Source organism: Bacillus rossius, chromosome 1 (assembly GCF_032445375.1).
Source record: "Bacillus rossius redtenbacheri isolate Brsri chromosome 1, Brsri_v3, whole genome shotgun sequence".
NCBI lineage: Eukaryota > Metazoa > Arthropoda > Insecta > Phasmatodea > Bacillidae > Bacillus > Bacillus rossius.
Window position 1 is genome coordinate 155,557,978 of NC_086330.1, and position 24,574 is coordinate 155,582,551.

A 24,574-nucleotide genomic window follows, 5' to 3' on the forward strand; every position below is an offset into this window, starting at 1 on the left:
TTATAAAATATAAGTACAAATTTAAACAATGTTCTATTAATATGTAAAATCAATTTACTCAAGAAACTGAATGTTGTATTTACATAATTATGTAAACTTTTTTTTCATGCTAGAGAGAATATTTTTTTGTAGTACAACTGTGTAAATATCATTCAGTAAATGGAGTAAACGAAGATGGCCACCAAACAATGAAATCAAAATAACAGCCATGTCTAAAACTAATGTAAATACTAGTCTATTTTAATAAATTACGATACATTATTAGTATTAACATAAAACTTAACAAAATAATTTAAAAAAATTCCTTCCAAATGTACCAAAAACACTAATACTGTGATTCCAGCTACACGTGCTTAACTCACTAAGGCATTCACTGTTTGCTTGGGGGCATGGAACAGAAAAAAAAAGTACGTACTTTATAACAATATTATGTAATGAGTAAGGCTTAGTGACAGCATTTATGTAGAGAGCGTGTAGTTTTTCAACTACGCTCTTCCTGTAGCTATGGCATAAAGGAAGGGCTTGAAGCTACAGCAGAAGTACAAAACCGCCGCACAGCAACATGTATAGAGATTTGCCAATAAATTAAAATAGTAGGAGATAAGGAAAAAAATTATAGCAACCTTTTTTTGTTCATAATTAAATTTGCAACAAGTATTATGCTATGCATTTTTTCTTTACGATACACCATTTCCGAAATTATTTTGACGAGAACGTCGTGATAACTAAACATTCGCAAAATGAGTGTCTATTTTTCATAAAAATTAATGTAAAATATAAGATTTTTTTAATATAAAATAGCATTTCAAAATCTAAGCATTGCAAATATCAATATTTTTCAGAGAGGGTAGCATGGCCAAGATCAAGCGATTGTGACAATGGTTTGCTGCAGAGTGCCGGGTGGGGGCCGGCCAGCGGTGCCATGGAACCACTGTGTGGCAGGATGGTGAAAAGGTTCTGCCAAGAGAGGTGGTTTCTACCGCTCCATGTGCAGTACAGTGCTCACCAAGAGAAATGCAGTCCATTTCTTTAAAAACGTTTTACTTTTTAACACAAATGTTTCCTGGTTCTTTGGAAAGGGGTCGTAACAAAGATGTGGTTGTCCCAGAATTTAGCCTTGAGTCCATTCCAATCCACTTAATACTCCATTTCCCCTTCCTACAATGGGCAAACTGTAATTAGGAAAAGTCGCACACCATAGTATTGCAATGACTGTATACATAAAAAATTATCACTCAAGTTTATAACAATGTCTTGGAATTTTGACAAATATTTCTCAGCATCATGGACTTCACAGAACTAGTAAGCCATTAGTAAAAACATGTTGCTGGACTTACAAATCCAAATAAATAATAGAATAAAGTTTTAACATTAAAGGTTTATTGCAAGTTGATTATTAATAGCATGACATCTCACACAAAATTCTATTGGTCTGTTGTTTATCAAGAACTGTCCTGTTGCGATAAGGTCGCCTTGAGACGCAGCAGATTCGCGTCATGTCAATAATACTGACCATCATCCATCAAGATCATGCAAGTCAATAGACACAAAAAAAATTGCCAGAAATACATTCAAACCAAACTGCAGTGCTTAATAACCTCTTTTCACAATACAACCACTGAAATTTTATTTTTAAATGATTTTAAAATCTTCCCACAAATATGCTATTTCAATCATTGCGACTAATCTACCACCATATCTGTTTACAAAATGTCCGTCCATTTTCATGGCTAATATTGCAGCAGTAATTTCTCTGTAAACCAAAATATTATTTCAGATTCAACCCGCAGATCACAGATGATGCATGCCATAAATGTTCTGAATGGCAAGGGTACCTGAACTACGTGAACCGTGAACTTTCCTGGTGATTTGTATCGACGAGACATTTAAGTGAACACATGTTTCAGAACTTCTTTTCATTTCTCCAATTAAAATGGTAATATTCAATGCAATTTTTCAGGTACTTGTTGGAAGAGAAAACAATGGTCAGATCCTATAGTCATACGCAAAATAATTAAGTGTATGAAATGTGCAGAAACTATGTAAGCAAATATGGCAATACTCTTACTGTGTTATTACTTAGAAGAAAATAATGAAATTACTTTACAGATGCTAATTACAACTGATATGAACAGCAACTAGCAGAGAAGCCAAACACTGACATTAAATTGTACAGTCAGGACCATGTAGCATTTAACACAACTCTTATTTCACACTGTTAATTTTGTTCATATATATAAACTAGTATCTTCGGTACCACTTTTAGACACAAAAATTATGACTGAGTAGATTTACCACTCAGAGCTACAATATATACCAGTGCTATAAAATCTATAAAATTTATTACTGGCTTCTAACTACTTGTTTAAAAAATTTACTTAAAAAAAAAAAACAACTCAAAAACGACAATGCTTGTAATTCTACAGCCTAGTTATGGAAATTTTTTCTAACATAAACTGTTATTGCTGGAGAAAAATTGCATGACATACAGAAAAAGGATGGTTTTTTAAATAATAATAATAAAAAAACAACATTTATTGCACGCAATATGTCACATAGAGACTAGCCACTGAATGTCAATAACTTCATTTAATTTCAGAAAAGTGATTACGTACAAATGCTCAATCAAACTTTTAAATGAGGAAAAAGTAAATCATTCGTCAGATTTACAGCAGTCTCAAACTATAGTAAAAGTCTATCTTTTAGTCTTAAAAAAAAAACTTACCAGACATTTTACACAGATGTTTGGGAAAAAAAAATGTAATTATATTGTTCTGAGAAACAATCATACAACAAATACATGACCTGACAAAAAAATAACCAAGCAAAATGGAGCAATTAAAATCTAACGATATGATGCAAGACGTAACAAAAATTGTAAAAAAAGTCAAAGCCTATACAATAAATGTCATCAATATAAAAATAGATACAACAACTGTACATGCATTTGATTTGTAGTTATTTTTTCTTTTACAATTTAATCTACCTAGATAGAAAGGATCACGATTATACACATGAGACAATGGGAACAGCAGTGATTCCAAAAATAAATGAACAAAAGTAAATTATGCAGAAATAAACAAAATGACACACAAAAATAAAAGACTTTTAGCATCAATTATTTACAATGAAGTGAAAACTTTCCCCCATCCCTCCCCATTAAATTTTCAGGTTGCTAATATAGGTAATAATCAAGATGAGACAATTCTAATTTAACCATTCACATTGTCCCACACATATGTACAATTCTTAACACAGCACATGCAAGCTATGAAACACGAACGTCAATATATCACAATAATAATTTCTTATAAAGTTTTATTTTTTTTTTAACAATGATAATTTTTACAGATATTTAGCATTTTGCTCTGCTCAGTTGCATGTTACATTTCAAAATAAATACACAAGAAATAAATTCCAAAAAAAAAAATTTGCAGACGCACATATCTTCGTAAAGAGTTTTTCCCCTGCAGAACCACGAAAACTGTTAACTCTGTCAAAAATTCTCCAAGCGGTATAAGAAACTTACACATGATTTCAGCATCAGTTTGACGAGGCACAATAGTCATTATGTGAGTTACGTGCAACATATTTGTAAACAACACATGCCAACTAACATATCAACAGAACATCTCTAGTGAAGAGAAAAGGTAACTGAAGGGGGAAAAAATAAGGCAAAGGAGAGAAAGGGGAGTAGGAAACTATTTATTAAGCATTTAAGCTTTTTTTTCTTTCAAAAAGTAATTTAACATCATAAAATTTTTCCCATTACTTGTGCACATTAATTTCACATTAACACATGGGAAAACTATTTACATTTTTTTTTTTTTACAGAATTTTCATCTCCAAAACTGCATAACATCTGAACAATTCAAAGAAACATTGAATTTTCCCCCCCACGAACATATCAAATATTTCTATTTCATTAATAGTACAAAAATGATAACTTTTGTAAAGCATTAACCAATAATTTTAAACCAAACAGATGAGTTCGTCAAAGCAACAGAAAATGCATACAGAGCTTAAGTAATTTACACAAATAAAATATTTACAAAAATAAGAAACAAAACAAGATAATAGTATTGTTATGTATAAAAGGAAGAATATGTTATCTTTATCCTTTCCTTTTTACAATTATCACAAACACATTTTGAGATTGAAAATCTCAAAGTCTAACAACATAATAAATTAGAAACTAATTGCAACTGTTTTTTCTCTTTGTATGTACAAAATATTCACTAAAGTCACACACCCACTTGAACAGCCATCACAATAGTTTTTCTTTCTCCTTCATTAAGTAATCAAACTGTGCCTTTGGTAATGATGTTGTCTTTGAAAAAATGAATTAAAAGTTCTTGCCATCATTATAACGACTCTTCAAATGCTGCCATTAAGTCACTCTGCATGTTCATGTCAATCTGACCTGCCATCTGAAAAAACAATGAAATTAATTTACCTGTAAGACAGCAACAACATAAGACTAAATAATATGCCTAAAAAATATAAAAAGCAAAATATTTTCAAGAAAAACCATTCATACCTACCTAACCTGATAGCCTAATATAATTAATAAATCACAAATCCATATGGAGCCACAATGTTTAAAAATGCATAAATAATTCCTCAGTTTGGGTGCACAAAATTATATCTTTGGCATTCCTTTAAAAACACATTTCATTATTCAGGGTGTCTACTAAGTTACAAAAATAAAAATTAGTGACTTTTTCTTGACTTTTTCATGACAATTTCTACTGAAGTGTGACCACGAAACTTGTCAAAATGGTATAATTTTTAAATGTTATAAAATTAAGTGTAGCCTATAACTTACATCAAAAATAAAATGAAAAATTGAACATTTGCTTTTCTTTATCAAAATGTATAGGCCTAAGTGCTGGAAAAAAAGACATAAGTTAAGACTACAAATGAAGGTTAGTTTGAAACTTACTTGAATAAAATTAATTAGATCTGCTTTCCCGCATGCCAATTTTTCGTCGCACTTTACGCGCTAAACCACGTTAACATTTGTTGGCACCATTTTCAGCACATTATATCATAGAAAATATTATAATTCCATTCCTTAGCACTTTAACCTCTTCGACAATGATTTCAGTTGTAAAATAAACTGTGGTGGCAATTTAGGGATTTTGTGTTTTGTAATTTGTAAACGAAGTCATTAACAAAACCAAAACACGAAAATACATCACACATTTTGTGCACAAATTTTTGGCTTTCTTTTATCCTAGCCAAACATAAATTTACGTTTCGTAGTTCGTACACACAAGCAAGCAGTAAACAAACGAACTCAATGCTATAAGATTGATTATGAACGCTCGCCATTTGGCTAACAACTTATCGATATGGACGCGGGTCGCGCACATTGACGCCTTGACAGCTACATTCGATTATGTGCGATCGTTGTGCGCTCTGGTGAGTAAGAATGAAACTGACTACGCTGTGGCCGCCACGAAACGAATACCATCCTTTTTTAAGTGTGTAATGTACGAGAATTGAATAAATTACGTTTTCACAGCATTCTATGTGAAAATTATGACGTTGCACGGAGGAGAATAGAAGTTTTAAGCAACATTTTGAACGGGGTTTTAAAGCAAACGTCTTATGGCGAAAATGGCGGGACTGGCCTAGTTAAACACGGGAAAATGTATTGTGTGGGAATATCTTAAGCCATGATTTTCCTGAAAATGCAAGCTGCCAAAAGCACAAAAAGTATGGTATATACAAGATCAGTGCACAAGAAATACACATTAGCCTTGTAATTAATTTTTTCGCGACTTTTACCAAAATATACTTAAAAATAGTGACTTTTTCGGGACTTTCAAGACCTTTTACAACATTCGTGACTTTTTCGTGACTTTCGTGACCTAGTAGACACACTGTTATTAAACAGAAACTATATGAAAGTAGCCAAACAATGCTAGTTATCAACAAACTCAATAATGAAAAAAAACTATGAAAATTGTTTCTAAGATTATGAGTAGTTACTTTTTTTTTTAGAAAACAAAAAAATTAAAATGTACCTGATGTATTCAACTTAAAAATATATTATTTACTATTTGATAAACTTATCAAACATTGTATAAATCAAAGTAGAGATCACATACACATTACCACATTGACTAAGTAAACATTAGTGATAGATAGGGTCAATTATATATATATATATATTTTTTATTCCAATCAGCATCGATTCTGATTTCAAATTTTACTACCTTTCTGAATGCAATTATGGAAAACCAAGCAGAAGACAAACCTAAAGATGACACTTAAGAAACATAAATACATTTTTTCCAGTAACAATTCTTTTAACTTCAACTTCGACAATGTACTAAGTTAACACTGAAATATGATCTTCAGGCATGACAGAGTACAGTGCATCAAAATTCATTTTACATCTCAAAAGATTAAGTATTTCATTCTGTGTTCAGAACCTGTATGCCTTTCACCTCATACCAACACTTAATATTGAAATAAACTGTTTAGCAAGCAACTGATAAATTATTTTGGTTGTGGTTGCGCATTGTGCCACCACAGTTCTTGTAAAATTCCTCAGAATCGACAGAATCATGGCATCGAAGAATTGACCGACTCATCCCTAGAATATAATCATCAGTTTTCTTAGGTACAGTTCAGATAACATTTGAACCAATGAAATCAGTTCCTAAAAACACTGTTTGGAAGATATAAATCCTGTGTTTAATGTTTTAAAACATCGGCAAGCAAACCCATTGTAATGAATATCACACAATAATTACAGATTTTATACATGACAAAGAAATTTGGAAAAGATAATATTTTAATACTGTATCTACAATGTACTTCTTTTCTACTGCAGCTGCAACACGAAAGTGGTACATTTCGTATTTGTATGGTATTATGATATCATGAACTTCACAACTAATATAATGCCAATTATGTGATGTGGCATTTCAAAATGTTTAAATAATTTTATTTTTAAAGTGGAGATAATTTTTGCTAACCAGATATTGGCAGGGAAAAAGGAAATAATACTCAGTTAAACGTTCTTCTGGTTTGTTTATATTTTTTTTTAAGTAATCTGATGGTTTTTGCCTAGAATTAATATTTAATGGTATGAAAATAATTTGTTTTATGTATTCAATACATAACCATGCAAGGTTTTGTTTTATTGGAGTGCCAGAAGGTATTGTGGGTAAATTTTTTTATTTATCACGGGTATAAGTTTTTCTTAACTTGTTCATTTATAGTATTATAGCACTATATCATTATAGCACTATTCGGGAAAGCTAAATTTTTTTTTATCCTGAATCTGGAATCAAACTTAAGTGAAGTGTATAGCCATTTATATTGTCGTACATTACAAGTCATCTCAGGATCAAGAACGTGTGAGACCCGAACACGATGCCAGGCGCGGAGCTGGCTGGCAGCCCTGCACAGCCACTGGAGTAAGGTAAGCACGCGTGCCTGGCCGGATTACAAGGGTCATCAGCTCATCACTAACCCCCTCCCCCCTCCGCCCACCACGCATCGTCCTTCCTCGGTGCTGTTATCTATCGCTGAGCGACCTTGGCAATTCTGCGGGCTGCGCGGAGTGATGTGAACGAGCACCGCCTTTCTGCCCTTTTTGGACATCGGTCATTTGGGGATGACGTGACTCATCACAGCTAACCTTGTCGGTTCGAGAAGGGCGCACCAGCTACTTAAGCCCAGCCAGCTCTGAACCTGGCATCGCGGTCTGTTCTCTCGCGTTCGTAACAGTAAAATCAGACGTATGCACAAATGTATTTTCTTTCCTTTGAAAAACTACCACACTAAGCTGCATTTCCTCCAATGATTTCATGATTTTTCACAATTGTGTTAAGAGTTGAAATAGGGACTCCTAACCTCTAACTGAGTGGAACACAAGTATCTTTGTGCTCGTCCACGCACTTTCAAATATTTAGTTTTTCATAAATTAAAAATGTTTTCCATCTTTTACATGCTGCTATCTCAATAAAATACATCAGATAAAAATTAAGTTAATTACTTGCAGTAAAAACAAAATTTTACACTTATTTACATTTTAATTTGTACCGAACTTGTAATTTTTAACGGACATAACAAAGATGAATACTATAAGTACAAACTGTACGTAATACTTATACTGTATGTAAAGTTACTAATGGACAGTCGGGATTTCTATAAACTGTGGCGCTAGCATTAGGTACTTGTGAACATTTTCTCAATGTCTGTCATTATTAGACCAGTGTTGGCATCCTGTAAATAACATTTTTAATGGAAGAGTGCATTGAAAAATCCAGAAGTTACAGTGCTAGTATTCCCTACAGCATTTTGGATTTGCTATTTCACATGAAAGTGTTATCTTCATATGTACGATGTACATGACAAACACTGGAATAATGAACTTATGTAGGCACAGCATAAAAAAATAGCTTAAATTGCGGGAAGCAGATTGTAGGTGCATTCTAATCAACAGGAATTTATTGCACGTAAAATAAAGCTAAAATGGAACAGAAATAAAATGGTGCAAATAATGGGAAAACGTTTAATGTGGTAATGTAAAATCGAGGTTCTACTGTAGTATCTAACATTTGATTTTTTTTTAAATTTTTATTTAACTTAGAGAGTAGGATAAAAAAATTTCTATCAGTGTTTCAGCTAATATTAGACTTTGAGAGCTCAATTTGTGACATGATACAAAAGCATCAGGCCAGCTAACTGTATACCTATATTTATTTGGTAAATTTTACAAGGATATCTAGCGCCAGAGACTAAATATTCAGTGTACATATTCTCTAACAAAGATTTTCATCAAATACCTTGCAACATGTTCAACTCCCTTTCTTTTTTGTTAGCTAGGTTGAAGAAGATTCGGGGTGTGCAAATATTCGTAAACACGAATAGTTGCGAACTATTCGCATTCGTAAGTCAAATAGCAAAATTTAAAATTGTGAATACCGTATTGGCCCGATTATAAGGCGACCTGCAGTTACAGGAGGCCAAACAAATGTAAAAATAATTTTGGTAGAAATTAATGTGAAAATTCATTAGACATACATTTTGTGTTGATAAATCCTTTTTGCATTTATGTATACCGCATTTAACTTTCCATTTCACAACTACGTATTACTATTTAGTAGTGTGTTAAACGTAACAAAGCAAACAAAGAATGAAGCTTGCCGGAACAAAACAAGTGGCTAGCTGCCATGGTGAAGCATACGGCCATGAATAACTTCGGTGATGTGACAGCGAATATTTGTCCACATTACTCTCTGACAGAGAGTCTCTGTCCTATGAATTTTAAAGAATAATCTAAGATAATTATGTTGTTTGAAAGGTTTTTACATAAATAAAGAGTGGATTACTGTGAAATTATTAAAATAGCTTTTGAAACAACGTACCAAATTCCTGTAAATATGGCGTCTTCGTGCGTGTTCAGCCATGTTCGTTTTACAGCAAAGAAATATTGTGGAAAGACAGTTGGCAGCCATGAATTTCCAAACATTACATCCGAAATGTTCTTAACATTTTCTGTTTGTAAACGTAAACAATCGTTCTGAAAATAGCTGTGATATTTTAGTACCAATATTTCCGTTAAAAATCTGAAATTAAATTAACGTAAATATTAACACATGATTGTACACAAAGTACAAATATGAATTGTGTAATAAAAGGTTGTCATTTTGAGATGCTTCAACATCCACATTTTTACTCAAGAACAAATATTTTAATTTTCAACTTTATACAATTGTGAATTACTGCAATATTAGGTGGATTTATCGTTTTCCCCGTGTGAGGTAACAAAGTTTTAGTTAATATAAAAAATTGTTAACATTTTGTTTAAAAATGTTTCTACTGTAGCTTTCAGCTTGGAACTAATGTTTGCAGTGCTGACGTATTGGGTGCGAAAATAAGGCGACTTCCAATTTTCTCATTTCTCGTTTATGTAAAAATGGTCGCCTTATATTCGGACCAATATTTACATAAAATATAAAATAGATAACAATTATTAAATATTATTATATATGAAATAAAAATTCATGTATTCAATAACTATTAAAAATACTAAATGAATTTTTTTTTTTTTTAGTTTCATTCACAGAAAATATCTTGTATAAACTAAATATATGAAAACCAGCTATTGTTCAGTGTGGTAACATATAAAAAATATATATATTACAACTATTCGACTTCGAAACTATTCGCATTCTATTTGAAAATTTTACTATTCGATTCAAAAATATTCGACCATCAAAATCCACTATTCGCACACCCCTAAAGAAGATATAATTGTGTAAGCTGTCAGAAAAACATCACTGATGGTATTCACTGCGCTAGGGAGTGAGCGTTAAGGGTCGTAATTGACTAGTGAGTGATGATGGGGTATAAACGGAGCATTGACAAAATTTATGGGATCACTGCAAACTTTATTATTATTATATAAAACTGGATATACCAGAACAACTTGCAGACAGTACCAACCCATTTTTTTATAGGGCTCAACTAGTTTTATTCCTGGTTATTTTCCAAAGATTCACACATCCATCAATTATTGGGGAATGTTTTAATTTTATTATTATTAAATCTAAACTCAAAACAAGTTTCTTGATACTTAGTGCATAATTTATTAAGTAAACATACTAATTTCTTTATAGTTTAAGAGTACTTACTTTAATAATTATTAAAACTTGCCTTAAACATATAAAATATTTATGAGAAGTGGTAGCAATGTCTTGTAGGAAATATCCACAGCACTGTAGATAATCCTAACAGTCAGCTTAGTCTCAGTTCTATGCATTGTTTTAAGTGTCATAATTGTAACACATAAGCCCATTTATTTTTCATGATAAATTTGAATTAATCAAATAGCATTTTCCTTCACAAATCAATTTTATTAGCCAGTTAAGACACTTATTTATCTTATGAACTATTTCGATTTGAATAATGATCTCTGGTACACATTACCATTACAGGCTGGGACTTATTTACACTAGTATTTGTTGTTGGAGGAGAGGAAGCATGCAGCACTTTGATTTGCGAGGAACGAGTGAACAGACACGCAGAAAGCTGACAAGGTGTATGAAAGTAACACCTTTCCATCTCCTTCCTTGGGATATGTTACCTATTTTTAGACACAACTAAACCAGTGGGTGCTATCACTCTCTACCAAAATGTTTACATTTTTTAAAAATGACATGACATATATATATTGTCTTTAATAGTAAGTAAAAAAGTCACTTAGTTGTAAACACATGTCTCCACACATGGTGAGTCACAATATATGTACGTACGTGTGTATTAGGGCAAGAATGATCAATAAATTCAACTCACTGCTTCTCGTCTTCGCCGTTCCTGTTCTCGTAACCTCTGCCTCTCTCTTTCAGCAGCTGCTTTGTCCACTTGCTGCGAAGCTGCTGGACTAGAACTGCCTTCTTGGCTAGCTGCTTTCACTTCCTCCTGACGAGATGCCAGCTGCTGCTGTTGTTGCTGCTGCTGCTGCTGCTGCTGCTGCTGTTGTTGTTGTTGCTGTTGCTGTTGGTGCTGCTGTTGGTGTTGCTGCTGTTGCCCTTGGACAGTTTTCCTGTGAATATGAACACATCACAATCATTGCCTGTCTGTGTAAAATAATGAACAAGCTTCACAACAGTCATTGTTAGAAATGATGGCAAAAAAGCATTAGAACATTTTTACACCATTTTAAGATGTTTTAAAATTTTTCTCAGTTAATATACTTACACATCAGAATATTTGTATCACTTTAGAAAAAAATAAGCATCTTAAACTGTATTTCCCTAAAATGGGCAGTAATGAGGTTTTTAAATACATTTTATAATACAAGATGTTAACATGGTAAAACATTTACCTGAATTAAAGTTAATTCTACTACAATGCCCTCAGAGATTGATTTAAAAACATGTCAGAAAAAAAAGCTATTTAGAAATAATTGAATTTAAAACTAACCCTTCTCAGAATTATCTAGCAAAATAAGTATGTAGTTAGTAATCAAAAATACAATTTTAGGAATTTTTATACACTTTCTTATTCTTTGATAAATCCAATATTTTCTTCAAGTAGTTTATATATATATATATATATATATATATATATATATATATATATATATATATATATATATATATAAAGAGTGCACTCTAATAGTCTGATAGTCACTACTTACCTGAACATTTCTCATCATCATTAACTGTATTATGATTAGATTTTATCCATACGAAATAAAAATTAAACTTATTCTAATAACTAAAAAACAAATGTTTGAATAAATACCTCTGTAAACTGTATTTCTTAGATACAATATAAGAGTGACATTAAAATTGAAAATGTCTTGAGTATTTTCAATTTTGATGTCAGGACAGTCGTTGGCCGCAGGAAACGTAAAATAATACCAAGTTAATATTCTGTTTGCATACATTTTTCATTTCGATAAGGTAATATTGTATAAGCAAGAGTTTGGCATGTCCTCTTAATGACATTAATAAAACTACTTGAAGAAAATATTAGATTTATCAATATCCACACACATATACACACACACACACATATATAAAGACATTAAACTGAATTTATGTTGTAAACAAAAATATGCAGTAAATCATATTGACTAGATAAAGATATGGAAATACACGGTGTATCACTTTTGTGTTTGTGCCGAACAATGATAGAATCAACATCAATTGCTATTGTAATACAAAATACGTACACTCCAGCCACTAAAATATTTTATTTTCGTAGTTTGTTGCTGGGTTATTGATATATGACGTACAGCAAGCCATTCCAAGATGGTGTTTTATCCAGTGCAATTATGTAAAATTAACTGTACAAAAAAATTTTTTACGACTGTAAATAAGAGATCACATTGTAAAGTGTTTCCAAAATAATGCATGTTTCACATTTGAAATCTGTGTTGAGTTATGAGAAAAAAGACAGCTGAGTCTCTCTCGTCCAGACAAGTACTATGAACTTGAATTTGGAGTCAAGTCGATCTTAAGGTACTCACTCGACTTGCCCTATAGTTTTCGAGCCTCGGCCCGTCTCAAATCTACGTGTTATTTTTATTCTATGTTACGTGGTACTCATTTGTTAAGAGAGGCAGCACAACATACATGTTAGAATTCTAATATAATTATAAAACAATTGATTGAAATAACTAATTTGTGCACATCTTCAAGGTGGACAGTAAATTTATTTATTTATTTATTTATTTTATCTTGTTTTATAAGAGACCAGGGCAGGGAATTTAACATTGCTTTATGAAATAAAACTTTTTTTTAATAATCAATTTTATTCATTTTGTAATTATTATCAGACTTTTTATTATCAAGCAACCTTTAGTAATACAATAATAATACTGTTAAACTTTATAATATAAATTTATAGTTAAATAATTAAATAATAAACTTAGCATTAATTTAACATTGACTTGAACATAACACAGAAAAAAAAAATTAAAGATACCTAAAGCTTTTTGGTCCTTAAAAACCAAAATAAACATAAAATAAAACATTAAATCAAAAATACAATTATTAAATTATAATCTTTCCACTAATTGGCAATGTTAAATTAAACAAAAAAAAAAGGACGAAATCTCTTACCATAAAAACAATTCTAAAGGAACTAACAATAAACAAAGTGAAAAATTAAAAGATAAATACAGTGGAACCCGGCAATTACGTTTTCCCGTCAATTAAACCATTTTTTGCTGGTACCGCCATTTGTCCTATGTTTACAATACATTACATTCCTGCTAATCACAAGGTAAAATAAAATGCCTTCCCGTGATATACACCGTTGTTGTCATCGAATAAAGCGCTTCTTGTTACGTGTTGCCAACCGCAACTGTAGTAAGACTATGTATTCCATTTTGATTCTATTGATTCCTCGAACAGAGTATCGTTCCGTTACGTACATGGTGTGCCCTGTGTCGCAATTGGCAAATTGGGTGCTTTTATTGTTCTACTATGTATAAAGTCTGATTTCGGGACTGTGCACACATTTTATGGCTCAAACAATTTTTGGTTTATGTACTTTACATACATTATGTATGCACTTTCAATCTTGAGTACATTAGTAAGTACCAAAATTTTTTTCATTCTTCAGATCGTTCCAGTAGAGAATGGAACATGTCCGCGTAGCAAATACAGTTTCTCGCTCCTTGGCAAAAGTTGGCAACACTACTGTGCACCGCTGTGTTGGTTTGGTACCAGTGATTCTGGGCTTTGTTTTTGTTTACCTCTATGTAAATTTTCACGCTTTATTGACACGTTCTACAGATAATTTATTCCCGTTTATGATCATAATTTTCACGATATTCGTGCAATGGCGAGTGGTCATGAAACAAACGCTTTAACAGTTGAGCAAAAATTGAATATTTTGAAGCAGTTTGAAAACCACGTTGGATCACGTGTGGCCTTAGCCAAGGAATTGGATATTCCCGTATCTACATTAAACACAATTGTTTTTATTGAACATCCATTGAAACAAAGTGGACCAATGGAAAAAAAAAAAAAAAAAAAACTGTGAAGGTGCTGGCATGTCTGAGCGCCAGCCAGCAGCTGTCAACCAACCATTAGGCCATCGCTTGCTCTTGGACACGCTGCTTGCTCTCACTGTTTATTGCTATTATTACTCGACACCAGAAAATTTCGTGATTGTGATGAACTAAAAAAATTATGCAATTTGTAATGATTAGAAGTTTAATGTGTTCATTTTACTGCAACATAAAACTTGTTACAAATTAATTTTGAACAAGAAAGGTATCTACTAAAGGTTTTGTATAATTAACCATTTTAATTATATTGGTAAATCTCAACATGCCCTGCTGTGTGGCTGTGTCATACTTCTTACCCTGCAACTCCCAAGCCCCTCCAACCACTGTCAGTTATAGGAAGAGTTTAGTTGAAAAACTATATGCTCTGTCTCTAGACTGTTGGAATGTGTGGTGTGGTGGTGGAGATGTGGAAGGGGAAAGAAAGTGTGGAAGTGTGGAAGTGTGAAAGTGAGGAAGTGCGTGCGTGCGTGCATTTGTGGAGGGGGGGGGGGGGGAAGGGAAAGAATAGGGAGAAGGGGAGGAGGAGGAGGAGGAGGAGGAACACAAATTTAGATGGTTCAAAATGTTCATTACGACCGGCCCCAAATTATATGAACCTGTTCTTGGGAACCGTGAGGGGTTATAACAGGATTTTACTGTAACTCTACCTATATAACATTTGCAGTCAAACCCCAACCTATGATGTGTCAATAAACACAGGGTGGCCACAGAAATGTAGAAATGAAATTCCCTGACTTTTCCAGGTTTTCCCAGACTGTGCAAAAAAAATTCCCTGACATTTTTTTTAATTTACACAACCGTGATTGCGATTTTATAAATATATTTTAAAACAAGAAATATAGGATCTCTGTTGTTAGCAGTTTTGTTATGATTCTTTGGCATAAAAACTTCAACAGTAATAAAAATAATAAAAAATTAATAAGACCATGCAGAATTCTAAAACTATTAAACATTTGAAAAGTAAAAATTGTTACAACCAAACAATACAAATATTTAGGCCTGACAAAGAAGCACAAAGATCACGGTGAAACTTTAGGTTGACACTGGGACCATCCATAGAGATTTGCAGAATTTTGCACAAATCTATTTCTGACAGTGTCTCAGTGAATGTTTTCAGCAGATCTTCAGCTGTGGCATGATTAAAAAATGCTGAGTTGAAGTACCTAGTTGAAACCTGGCAGCTCTGTTCTCTCCAAAATCTCACCACTATATCCATTTGTCCAAGTTCGGAAGTCTTATTTACTGATTCATCAAACCCCACAACTATTTCAGTACACTGGAATATGTCTTTCACTAATTCATTATGGAAATAAGGGACTATGCCATGTAATATAATGTACCCAATTTTTGTTCTTCGCAGTTGCAGTTCTTTGGCAACTGATGAGTCTGGAAACATCATTTGCATCACAGTCACATCACTTGCTGCACAACGCAAAGACTAATGTGATAAAAATGTTTGCATGCACCACAAAACTTCAGCCCTAGTCACCTCCTCATTTAAAACAAATGTGTTTATCCCAGACAGTGGCATTTTGCAAAGAGCTGTAGATTACACAACTGACTGTTCACAATTTTTCTCGGGTTGCATTTTACTGAAAACCCCCGACTCGTCATCAAGAACAGTACTATCAGAAACAATAGTAGTAGTATACAACATGGATAATGACTGTGAATCAGAATTACCACTGGCACTAGTAGAAGGCTTTGGCTTACAAGAAAAGTACATACCCAAGTTACAACTGCTACGTTTGGAATATTCTTCTGCTTGCCTGTGTTTTTCATCATTCATGTGACTTGTGAGTGCACGTTTTTCCATGTTGCTGAGGGAGAATGTTTTCTGACACAGCGAACAACGATCATGATTACTTCCGGTTTTAGGTCGTTCCAACAACAAACAAAATCTCTCATCTTGAAGCCAAACATCTTTGAAATTTGAAGTCTTTCTTGGAAATACCATGTTTCAGGGTCTCAAATTATTCGCAACTTACCATGAAACTGTTAACGAACTTTCCTTAAATTGTCATTTCTAAACTATGAAAATTTTGTCACGCTTTAAATACTGAAACACAAAATTTTACGCAATATTTTCACGTGTAAACAAATAAATCGAACGTCTGTCACGTCTGTATAAAAATAGGTAAGCTAACTCTCTGAACAGCTAGCCAGCCATGTTAGACGTTTCATAATCCCCATTTACGATTCCTAAGAAGTAGCTCACTGCAGTAATAATCACTTCAAACACTACCTCTAACGAACACTACCCCTATAACTCCGTCGTAATAATTTCCGCAACACAAGCAATAGGTACTTTACAAGTGTACATAAAGGCAAATAAGCCAATATGGCGATCCCAGCCGAAACCGAAAGAAATAATGTTTAAATTAACCCAACCACCTGCTTTTCATTTCCTTTTGATTTTCATTGCAATGTTTTAACACGTCAATTATTAAACCTTTTATTTTAGAAAAATCCCTACGAAATAATATGCATTATATAAGCGAAAATAAGAACTGAAAATATGCTTCCAAACAAAGTAGCCATTTGATTTTGTAGATTTCTTAGAACGTGCTCAAAAACAAGTACATTTGTTGGCAAAACCGAGAGCAGAAAAAACATACACGCCAAATTATTATGGTACTGGTGTGCGATATTTAGCATGTAAAAAGAGATCTACGATAGTTATTCATGTTGCACGCAAGCCATTGTTTTCGTACTGTCGAACGAGAACAGCACATACGAACTGGTTTACCGGTACGCATTACATTTGTTGGCAACACCGCGAGCATAAAAACCATACACACCAAATTATTATGGTACTGGTGTGTGACATTTACCATGTAAAAATAGATCTACGATAGTTATTCATGTTGCAAGCAAGCCATTGTTTTCGTACTGTCGAACGAGAACAGCATGTAAGAACTGGTTTACTGTACACATTCTAACATAACATGGCATATTCAAAGTTAATCATGCACGGTAGAAGAGAAAATTTTCCCTGACCTCTCAGGATTTTCCCTGACCATTTCTAAAATCCCTGACTTTTCCCAGTTTTCCCGGTCTGTGGCCACCCTGAAACAGTGCTACCATAATGGAGATACAGTATTGGGTAACAATAGTTTACCAATTAAATATCTAGCTATTTACATGTTTATCATGGGATTTGGAAAGGAGGGGGGGGGATGAAATATTAATGTGAGAGGGGGAAAAAAACTATCAAACCATCTGCCATAAAAATGTCAGGCCCTTAAACATTGTTAATTTGTATGCAAAAGTAACTTATTTTAACTGAAAAAAAAAAAAAAAATCAAACCATTGTTTATGCACTTAGACAAATGCTACTACATTAATACTTCAGTAAAACCTGTTTAAGATGACACGGCTTAAGACATTTTCTCACCTCAAACATCAGACTAATATGGCACCAAAAGTTTCCCATGCCATTAACCTTAAAATCCCTAGTATAATATTTTTGGGGTGATTAGATTTTCTCGTTTAAAAAAGCACTACATTTAACAGAATAAGTTTTTGTTTACTATCATAAATCTTACCCCATTAAATGCCCAAATGCATTCTGAGCAACCACAGCATTTGTTTCGAACACCTAATTTGGGTTTAGGTTTATATGGATGCTCTGAACGTCGAGCAGTGCCGTAACAACTAACTTGTCCAATATGTATCATGCCATTTACGGTAACTATGGTACTGCATCGGAGATTATTGTACTGAAACATTTAACTTGCATATGTATAAGGCCATTTATGGTAGCTATGGTATTTTGTCAGAGCTTATTCGTCACTTGCTATACCTTTTTTTTTCACTTCACGTGCATCAATTTCAGCTAAGTGAACGATAAATAATAAGACGTGTACTTTGTACGTTTATTACTTTTTAATCATGCACAGGAAAAATTAATTATTTCAATTGGAAAAGGATATTTGTACCCCATTTTGAGAAACAGTAGAGAATACACTTACATCATAATCATTTTGTTTACATTAACCTATGTAAACACAAACAAAATCATAATGATGATACATGGCATGTAGAGGTCTGAAAAAATTGTGACTTGTGTATTTAAGAAAAAATTATTTAACACTATTTAACAGTGGGAAATGAGGTTTGTTGTAACAGGGTGGCCACACAAAACCTTAAATGACATTCCCTGACTTTTCCAGGTTTTCCATGACCAGATTATAATTTTCCCTGACCCTTATTTTGCACTGTTAAATGCTTCACTTTTAAAAATTAATCAGCATTTTCTTTTATAACTGCAAGTATTCAACAGACAAATGAGTACACAAAGATTGAACTTAATTTTATTCAAAATAGAGCAATTAAAATATATGTTAAAATGTATTTCTAGTTGTTTATTATCCATGTACAAAACTCATTGAGAGTAAAAACATTATGAGATTATGTAAGTAACCCAAATGAATTGTAGCAGACAATTAAGACACATAAAATTTAAAGGAGAGTCACATTACCGCAAAAATTATGATAAAAGTTCCATAATACTTCTTTTTTACTTCCTGACACATTTTCCAATTAATAGTGTGGATGGTTCTTTAGGCTAGGTTAACTACTTAACATTAACTTTTAAATTATGTTAACTGTTAGTTCTCTTCATTAAAAACACTATAAAATAGTAAAGATGTTTGGTTAGTGTAAGTAAGCTACATTATATTGGTAATTCCTAACCAATAGTTCCAACAATATCTCAGGATTTTTAACGTAGCTAACCTGATCATTTTCACAATATCACAGTATTTGTAATATGTAACCTAACCTTACCACTTGTATCACAACACCCTCTTAAAGTAAGATTGTAAAACACATAAAGAAGTAAAAGAATTCTATTTGGAGTTTCTAATTAATTTTTTAGAGAAAAGTGGCTCTTCTTTAGAATTACTTCAATAAGCCTCACACCTCCGATATATAACTATAACCAAAAATAGATTATTAGAATAAGTCTCACACCAAACATAAACATAGACCTTAGAATCATATTTAAAAGTTCTATTTTTATTAATTCTGAGATTCCATAATCATTCCAAATTATAACAAGTTAACAAGCCTTAAAACTTTCCTGTTTAAATAATATAGCATTCTTGGGACCACTGTAGACATCTACCAGTTATTTTTTTACGCTATATTCTTGCTGCAATAATAATGTTAAAGGTTTCAACACTTCCACTAAAATTCTTTACGAAAATTATAAATACACTCTATACAGTTATTAGGTAAAAAATATTTTATTTATGGATTAACTGTGAATGATATGTTTAACTTTAAAGAGAGAGAAGGAAAAAAGATCATAAATGAAAAATAATGGCAACCGTACGACCAAAAATTTTTTTTTACTGCAGTGATGCGCCATTAAAATTTTGGCCACAAACACATTTTTTCTTTCCAGTCACGTATACGCCAAATTTCTTCCCATAATATGATTTCCCATTTCCTCATCAATTTTTATCATTTTATGGGATTTAAGCAGCTGAAGCTAATCACAACTGCAAACCTTTGGTAATCATTGCAACATATTTTTTCACAAATATGTGCACTTTCAAACCACATGCAAGATGTCTGTTGTCATTTAACAAACAGCAGGTTAACCAACATTAGATATTGAAGGAACTTTAGCTATGCAGCGTTGTCAAGTTTTGAATAAGCCGCTCACCATGCTTTTAAACACACACACACAAAAAAAACCACAACAAATGTGTGGATTATTGGATGAATATGGTAATGTGCATACTCAATTCTTAAAATGATACAGCTAACTCACATTTTTATAACAAATGAACATTGACAAAACCAGTCCAATGCTGAAACAAACTTATGTCAAAAAAATTCCTTGACTTTTCCAGGTTTTCCCTGACCTGTTTCAAATTCCCTCACTTTTCCCGGTGTAAGTTAAATATTTCAAGAATTTTGAACTACCAAATTTCTTTGTAAATGATTTGTATACACAAATTTTTGTATTCCTTCACAAATATTCACGTATTTTTAGTTATTTAGCAGTCTCTTTTTATGATCATTAAATAGATAATCGGGAACACAGCGTGACAGAAGATTATTCTTAGCGCATCAGCTTGACTCAAGCCACAGCAGGAGGGAGGGATTATATAATTATTTTCTTGATCACAGACTAGATTTAGAAAATAATATCTTACTCTTATTTACGCATGTTTTTATCTTTAAGAAAAGAATAATTGTGGTTATAAAAACTTAGGAACATAAAAATTAAAATGTGATTAAACCGAACATGCATTTCGCCAGTATTCCTTGGCAGATGCTGCCAGGCAGGATGGTAAGTGAACCAGATATCTCCATGGCCCGTGCTGCTTTAGGCATTCAGCAGTCAATACCACTTCCTATGTTCTGTTGACTCAACACTCGCTCCCAAACCTTCAAGTATGGCAAGATTAGAGTTGGACAGTTATGTTATGTCTCTCATTCTTGAGTTGTTCTTGGGATAATTTCATCACTCCCAGCCCTTTTCGAGGTAGGACATATTCCCCTTCGTAACTCCCCCCCCCCCCCTCCCCACCAAAGTAACACCGGATCAGGAAAAGCCTTAACAGTTCCACCCCTGTGAACCACATTCCAACCACAAGTTTGGAATGAAATAACATCACATGCTGAAGTCTTTCATTTGTAACAAAATGTCAATTTTTGTTTTCTGAACGATTACTAAGTACAGTAAAACACCGGTACAACGTACCTCATTATAACGTATATTTAACTTTAACGTATACTTTTTAAGTTCCCTCCAAAAATCGTATCTCACCGTGCAAAACAGTTTCAGTTAAAAGTAGAGGTGGGACGATACCACACTTTCAATACTCGATTCTGTATTCTTTTTTCAGTTCGATACTTTCGATACTTTGATACTTTCGATACTCCAGGGAAAAATATTTTCCCATTAAGTAACAATTATTACAAATAACATAAATTAGTTTTAAACTGTATAAATTCAATCTATCATACCAGCATTATGTCAGATTAAACTTAAATACAAAATGTGTAAATAATTGCATTATATTAATGAAAGATATGAATTCATCATTATATATACATATAATAAAACCACCAGAAATGTAAAATACAGTCCATAATCAAGTAAAGCTGACATGAGAAACAGTGGCCTTACAAAATGTTTGAAGTCCTTTCTTGGAGAGGGGAGAGGGGAGGGGGGGGGGGAAGTCTCCAAGCCTAAATTAGAAATAAAAAAATTAGGCTATTGTAAATAGAAAATCAGAAATTTTTGCTGGTTTGTTTCATTTTACAAACAACTTTATGCAACAGAACAATTTTCAATAAAATTGTAACTTGAGAAACGTAAAATACAAAACAATCCGATCGTAAGAAAACAATAACAAACAGGTATATTCAGTTCAAAGATTAATGAATACACAAAATATGAGATCCGTGCCTTGTTAAAGCACGTGCACCATTTTCATAATCATTGCCAGTTTGCGCGACTAGTCTCGCTTGATGCTGGCCATAGATGCTACTAGCGAAGTGCACAGTCTTCCTGATACTATCCATATCTATGGTGCGATAATTTATTTTCTTACGTTTGCAAAGGTAAACAATGAACCGTTTTCCAAAATAAAAGCATTAATTAAAACGTAATCTATCAGGAGGAATATAACAAAAAAAATTTGTGAATTTTAGGACTTTTCCGCTTCGTAAAAACGTATGAAACGGGAAATTAATGATTTTATAAGTGTATGTTCTGGGAAAGTAAACCATTGTAAATATAGTAGTACTTTCGGCGGGACCAAAATTAATCGGCGTATGACACGGGAAAATGTATGAAACGGGAACGTATCATCGAGGTTTTCTGTAGTTGTATTTTGTACAATGGCGACTCAAAACTAAATTCAATACAAATGAACAAGCATTCCGGTATAGAAAAAACGTATCGAACTTACAGTTTCGATACTCGATACTTTTCGATAACGTCAAGTATCGAAGTTATCGAGGTATCAAAGTATCGAAAATCCCATCACTAGTTTAAAGTATCATATTTTCACTATAACGTATAAATTCTACTAGTAGCGTGGCATTACTACACCAAAATTTACTTAAACTGGTAAATAAATTTCCAGCTAAATGATTAATGTTGTAGAACAAACATACACAAATACCACCACAACGTATTATCTAACCTCTAAACCCTCAAAACAAAGTTACAAACAGTTGCGCGCACTACCATGGATTATACCGTACGTAGTATGCGACGTGAGCAACACAACACCATTGGATACATCGAAACACGGAAGTTTGAGAGAAGTATTGATTATTTAGACTAAAGTGTTACGCTACGCTAATATACTGTTTGACGTCTATGCCGGGATTGTTTATTGTTATTGTTGAGTTTATTTTCAGGTTACGTTATTTAGACACTGCATTGCATTTGTACTACAAAATGAGTGATTCTGGAGATAAAAAGAAACGAAAGCAATTCACGCTTAAGGAAAAAAGTGGAAATACTCAGAGAACTAGACAAGGGGAAAAAGCAAGTCGCAGTTGCAAAGACATATGGCATTGCGGCGACAACAGTTAGTACCATTGTAAATGAACGGGCAAAGATTGAAAAGATGTACAGTAGAACCCTGTTATAATGTTTTTCAAGGGAGCACAAGAAAAAAACATAAGCAGGAAAACGTGTTAAGCAGGAAATCTCAATTTAGCACTTAACAATGTTCGAGCTTTGTACCAATGGACTCACCAAGCTATGTAAACAACTTTAATGTTAAAACCAAAGATAGTATACTTGATACATGAATTTTCTGAAACAAGCCAACAATTTTTCAACTTCGTCTTGTTTCCTGATTCAATTTTGTTCGTCTTTAAAGATACACTGCCACGTTTTTTGTAAAATTGTCTCACGATTCATGACGACAACATTAAGAGTGAAAACGTCTACTCCTTCGCCACCTGAAAATGTTTAATTTTGGGATTCCTACGTATGAATGAAGAAAAAAAAATTATTTGTAAGCAACAGAAAACACTTTTAGTTATGCCCTCACTCAATGATTGGCAACTTAAATATCGTAGGACTATGTACGTGCATCTGAATACCCACTGGAATGGCAAGGAAGAGAAGAGTTGACTAAGGGTGCCAACTGACACATAACTATAAACATTGTGTACCTTCAGTATATTGCATAAAATTGTATTTTAACAAACTTCATGTATTGTATGGCAGTGATTGTAAACATAAACACACATAAAGGAAACTTTTTATCGTAAGTGTTGGAACAATTTGGTTTTAAAACATTTTTTCCCCATGTATTGACTGTTAGAAAGCAAACATTATAAGCAGGAAATTACACTATTTATGAACGTTATATGCAGGAAATAGATACATTGTCCTTATGGGGGAAATATTGGGACCTTAAAAATATGACATTATAAGCAGGAAAACATTATATGCAGGAACATTATAACAGGGTTCTACTGTATGAAGAATCTTTGTTTGCTTGTGACCGCGAAAGGCTTCATTCTGGCGATCAAGGTTTGGAAGATGCCTTGAATAAATGGTTGAGGGAAGTACAATCAAATAATGATCCAGTTTCTGGCCCAATTTTGCAAGCTAAAACAAAACAGTTTGCATTGCTTATGGACATTCAAGACTTCCAAGCCAGTTCGGGGTGGTTGCACCGGTTCCGGAAACGACATGGTATATCATGGAAGGTTGTTTGTGGGGAGGACAAAAGATGCAGATCAGAGGCAGCAAACAGTGGAAAGAAGAAAAGTTGGAGAGTGTTTTTAAATCATACTCAGTATACAATATTTTCAATGCTGATGAAACTGCATTTTTTTACAAGCTTTTGCCGAACAGGACAATGGCATATAGGGGTGAAAAATGCACTGGAGGGAAAAAAGCAAAGGAAAGGTTGTCTGTATTGTTTTGTTGCAACGCCACAGGAACAAAAAAATTGAGGCCATTTATTATTGGTAAACACAAGTCTGCCAGGTGTTTGAAGGGAGTTTCTTGTA

The 24,574-nt window shown here is 33.0% G+C and overlaps 1 protein-coding gene across 21 annotated transcripts in view; it reads right to left on the reverse strand.

Annotated features, from left to right (window-relative positions):
• Nucleotides 1-1,360: 1,360 nt before the first annotated feature.
• Nucleotides 1,361-24,574, reverse strand: part of LOC134546323 (bromodomain-containing protein 3-like) — a 363,730-nt gene continuing 340,516 nt past the window's right edge. For all 21 annotated transcript variants that reach the window (XM_063389071.1, XM_063389068.1, XM_063389079.1 and 18 more), the window contains 2 exons: nucleotides 11,326-11,575; nucleotides 1,361-4,430 (listed from right to left, as the gene is read on the reverse strand). In XM_063389071.1, the coding sequence (XP_063245141.1) occupies nucleotides 4,365-4,430; nucleotides 11,326-11,575 (316 nt within the window). In that variant the 3' untranslated portion in view covers nucleotides 1,361-4,364. The remainder of the gene's footprint in view (nucleotides 4,431-11,325; nucleotides 11,576-24,574) is intronic.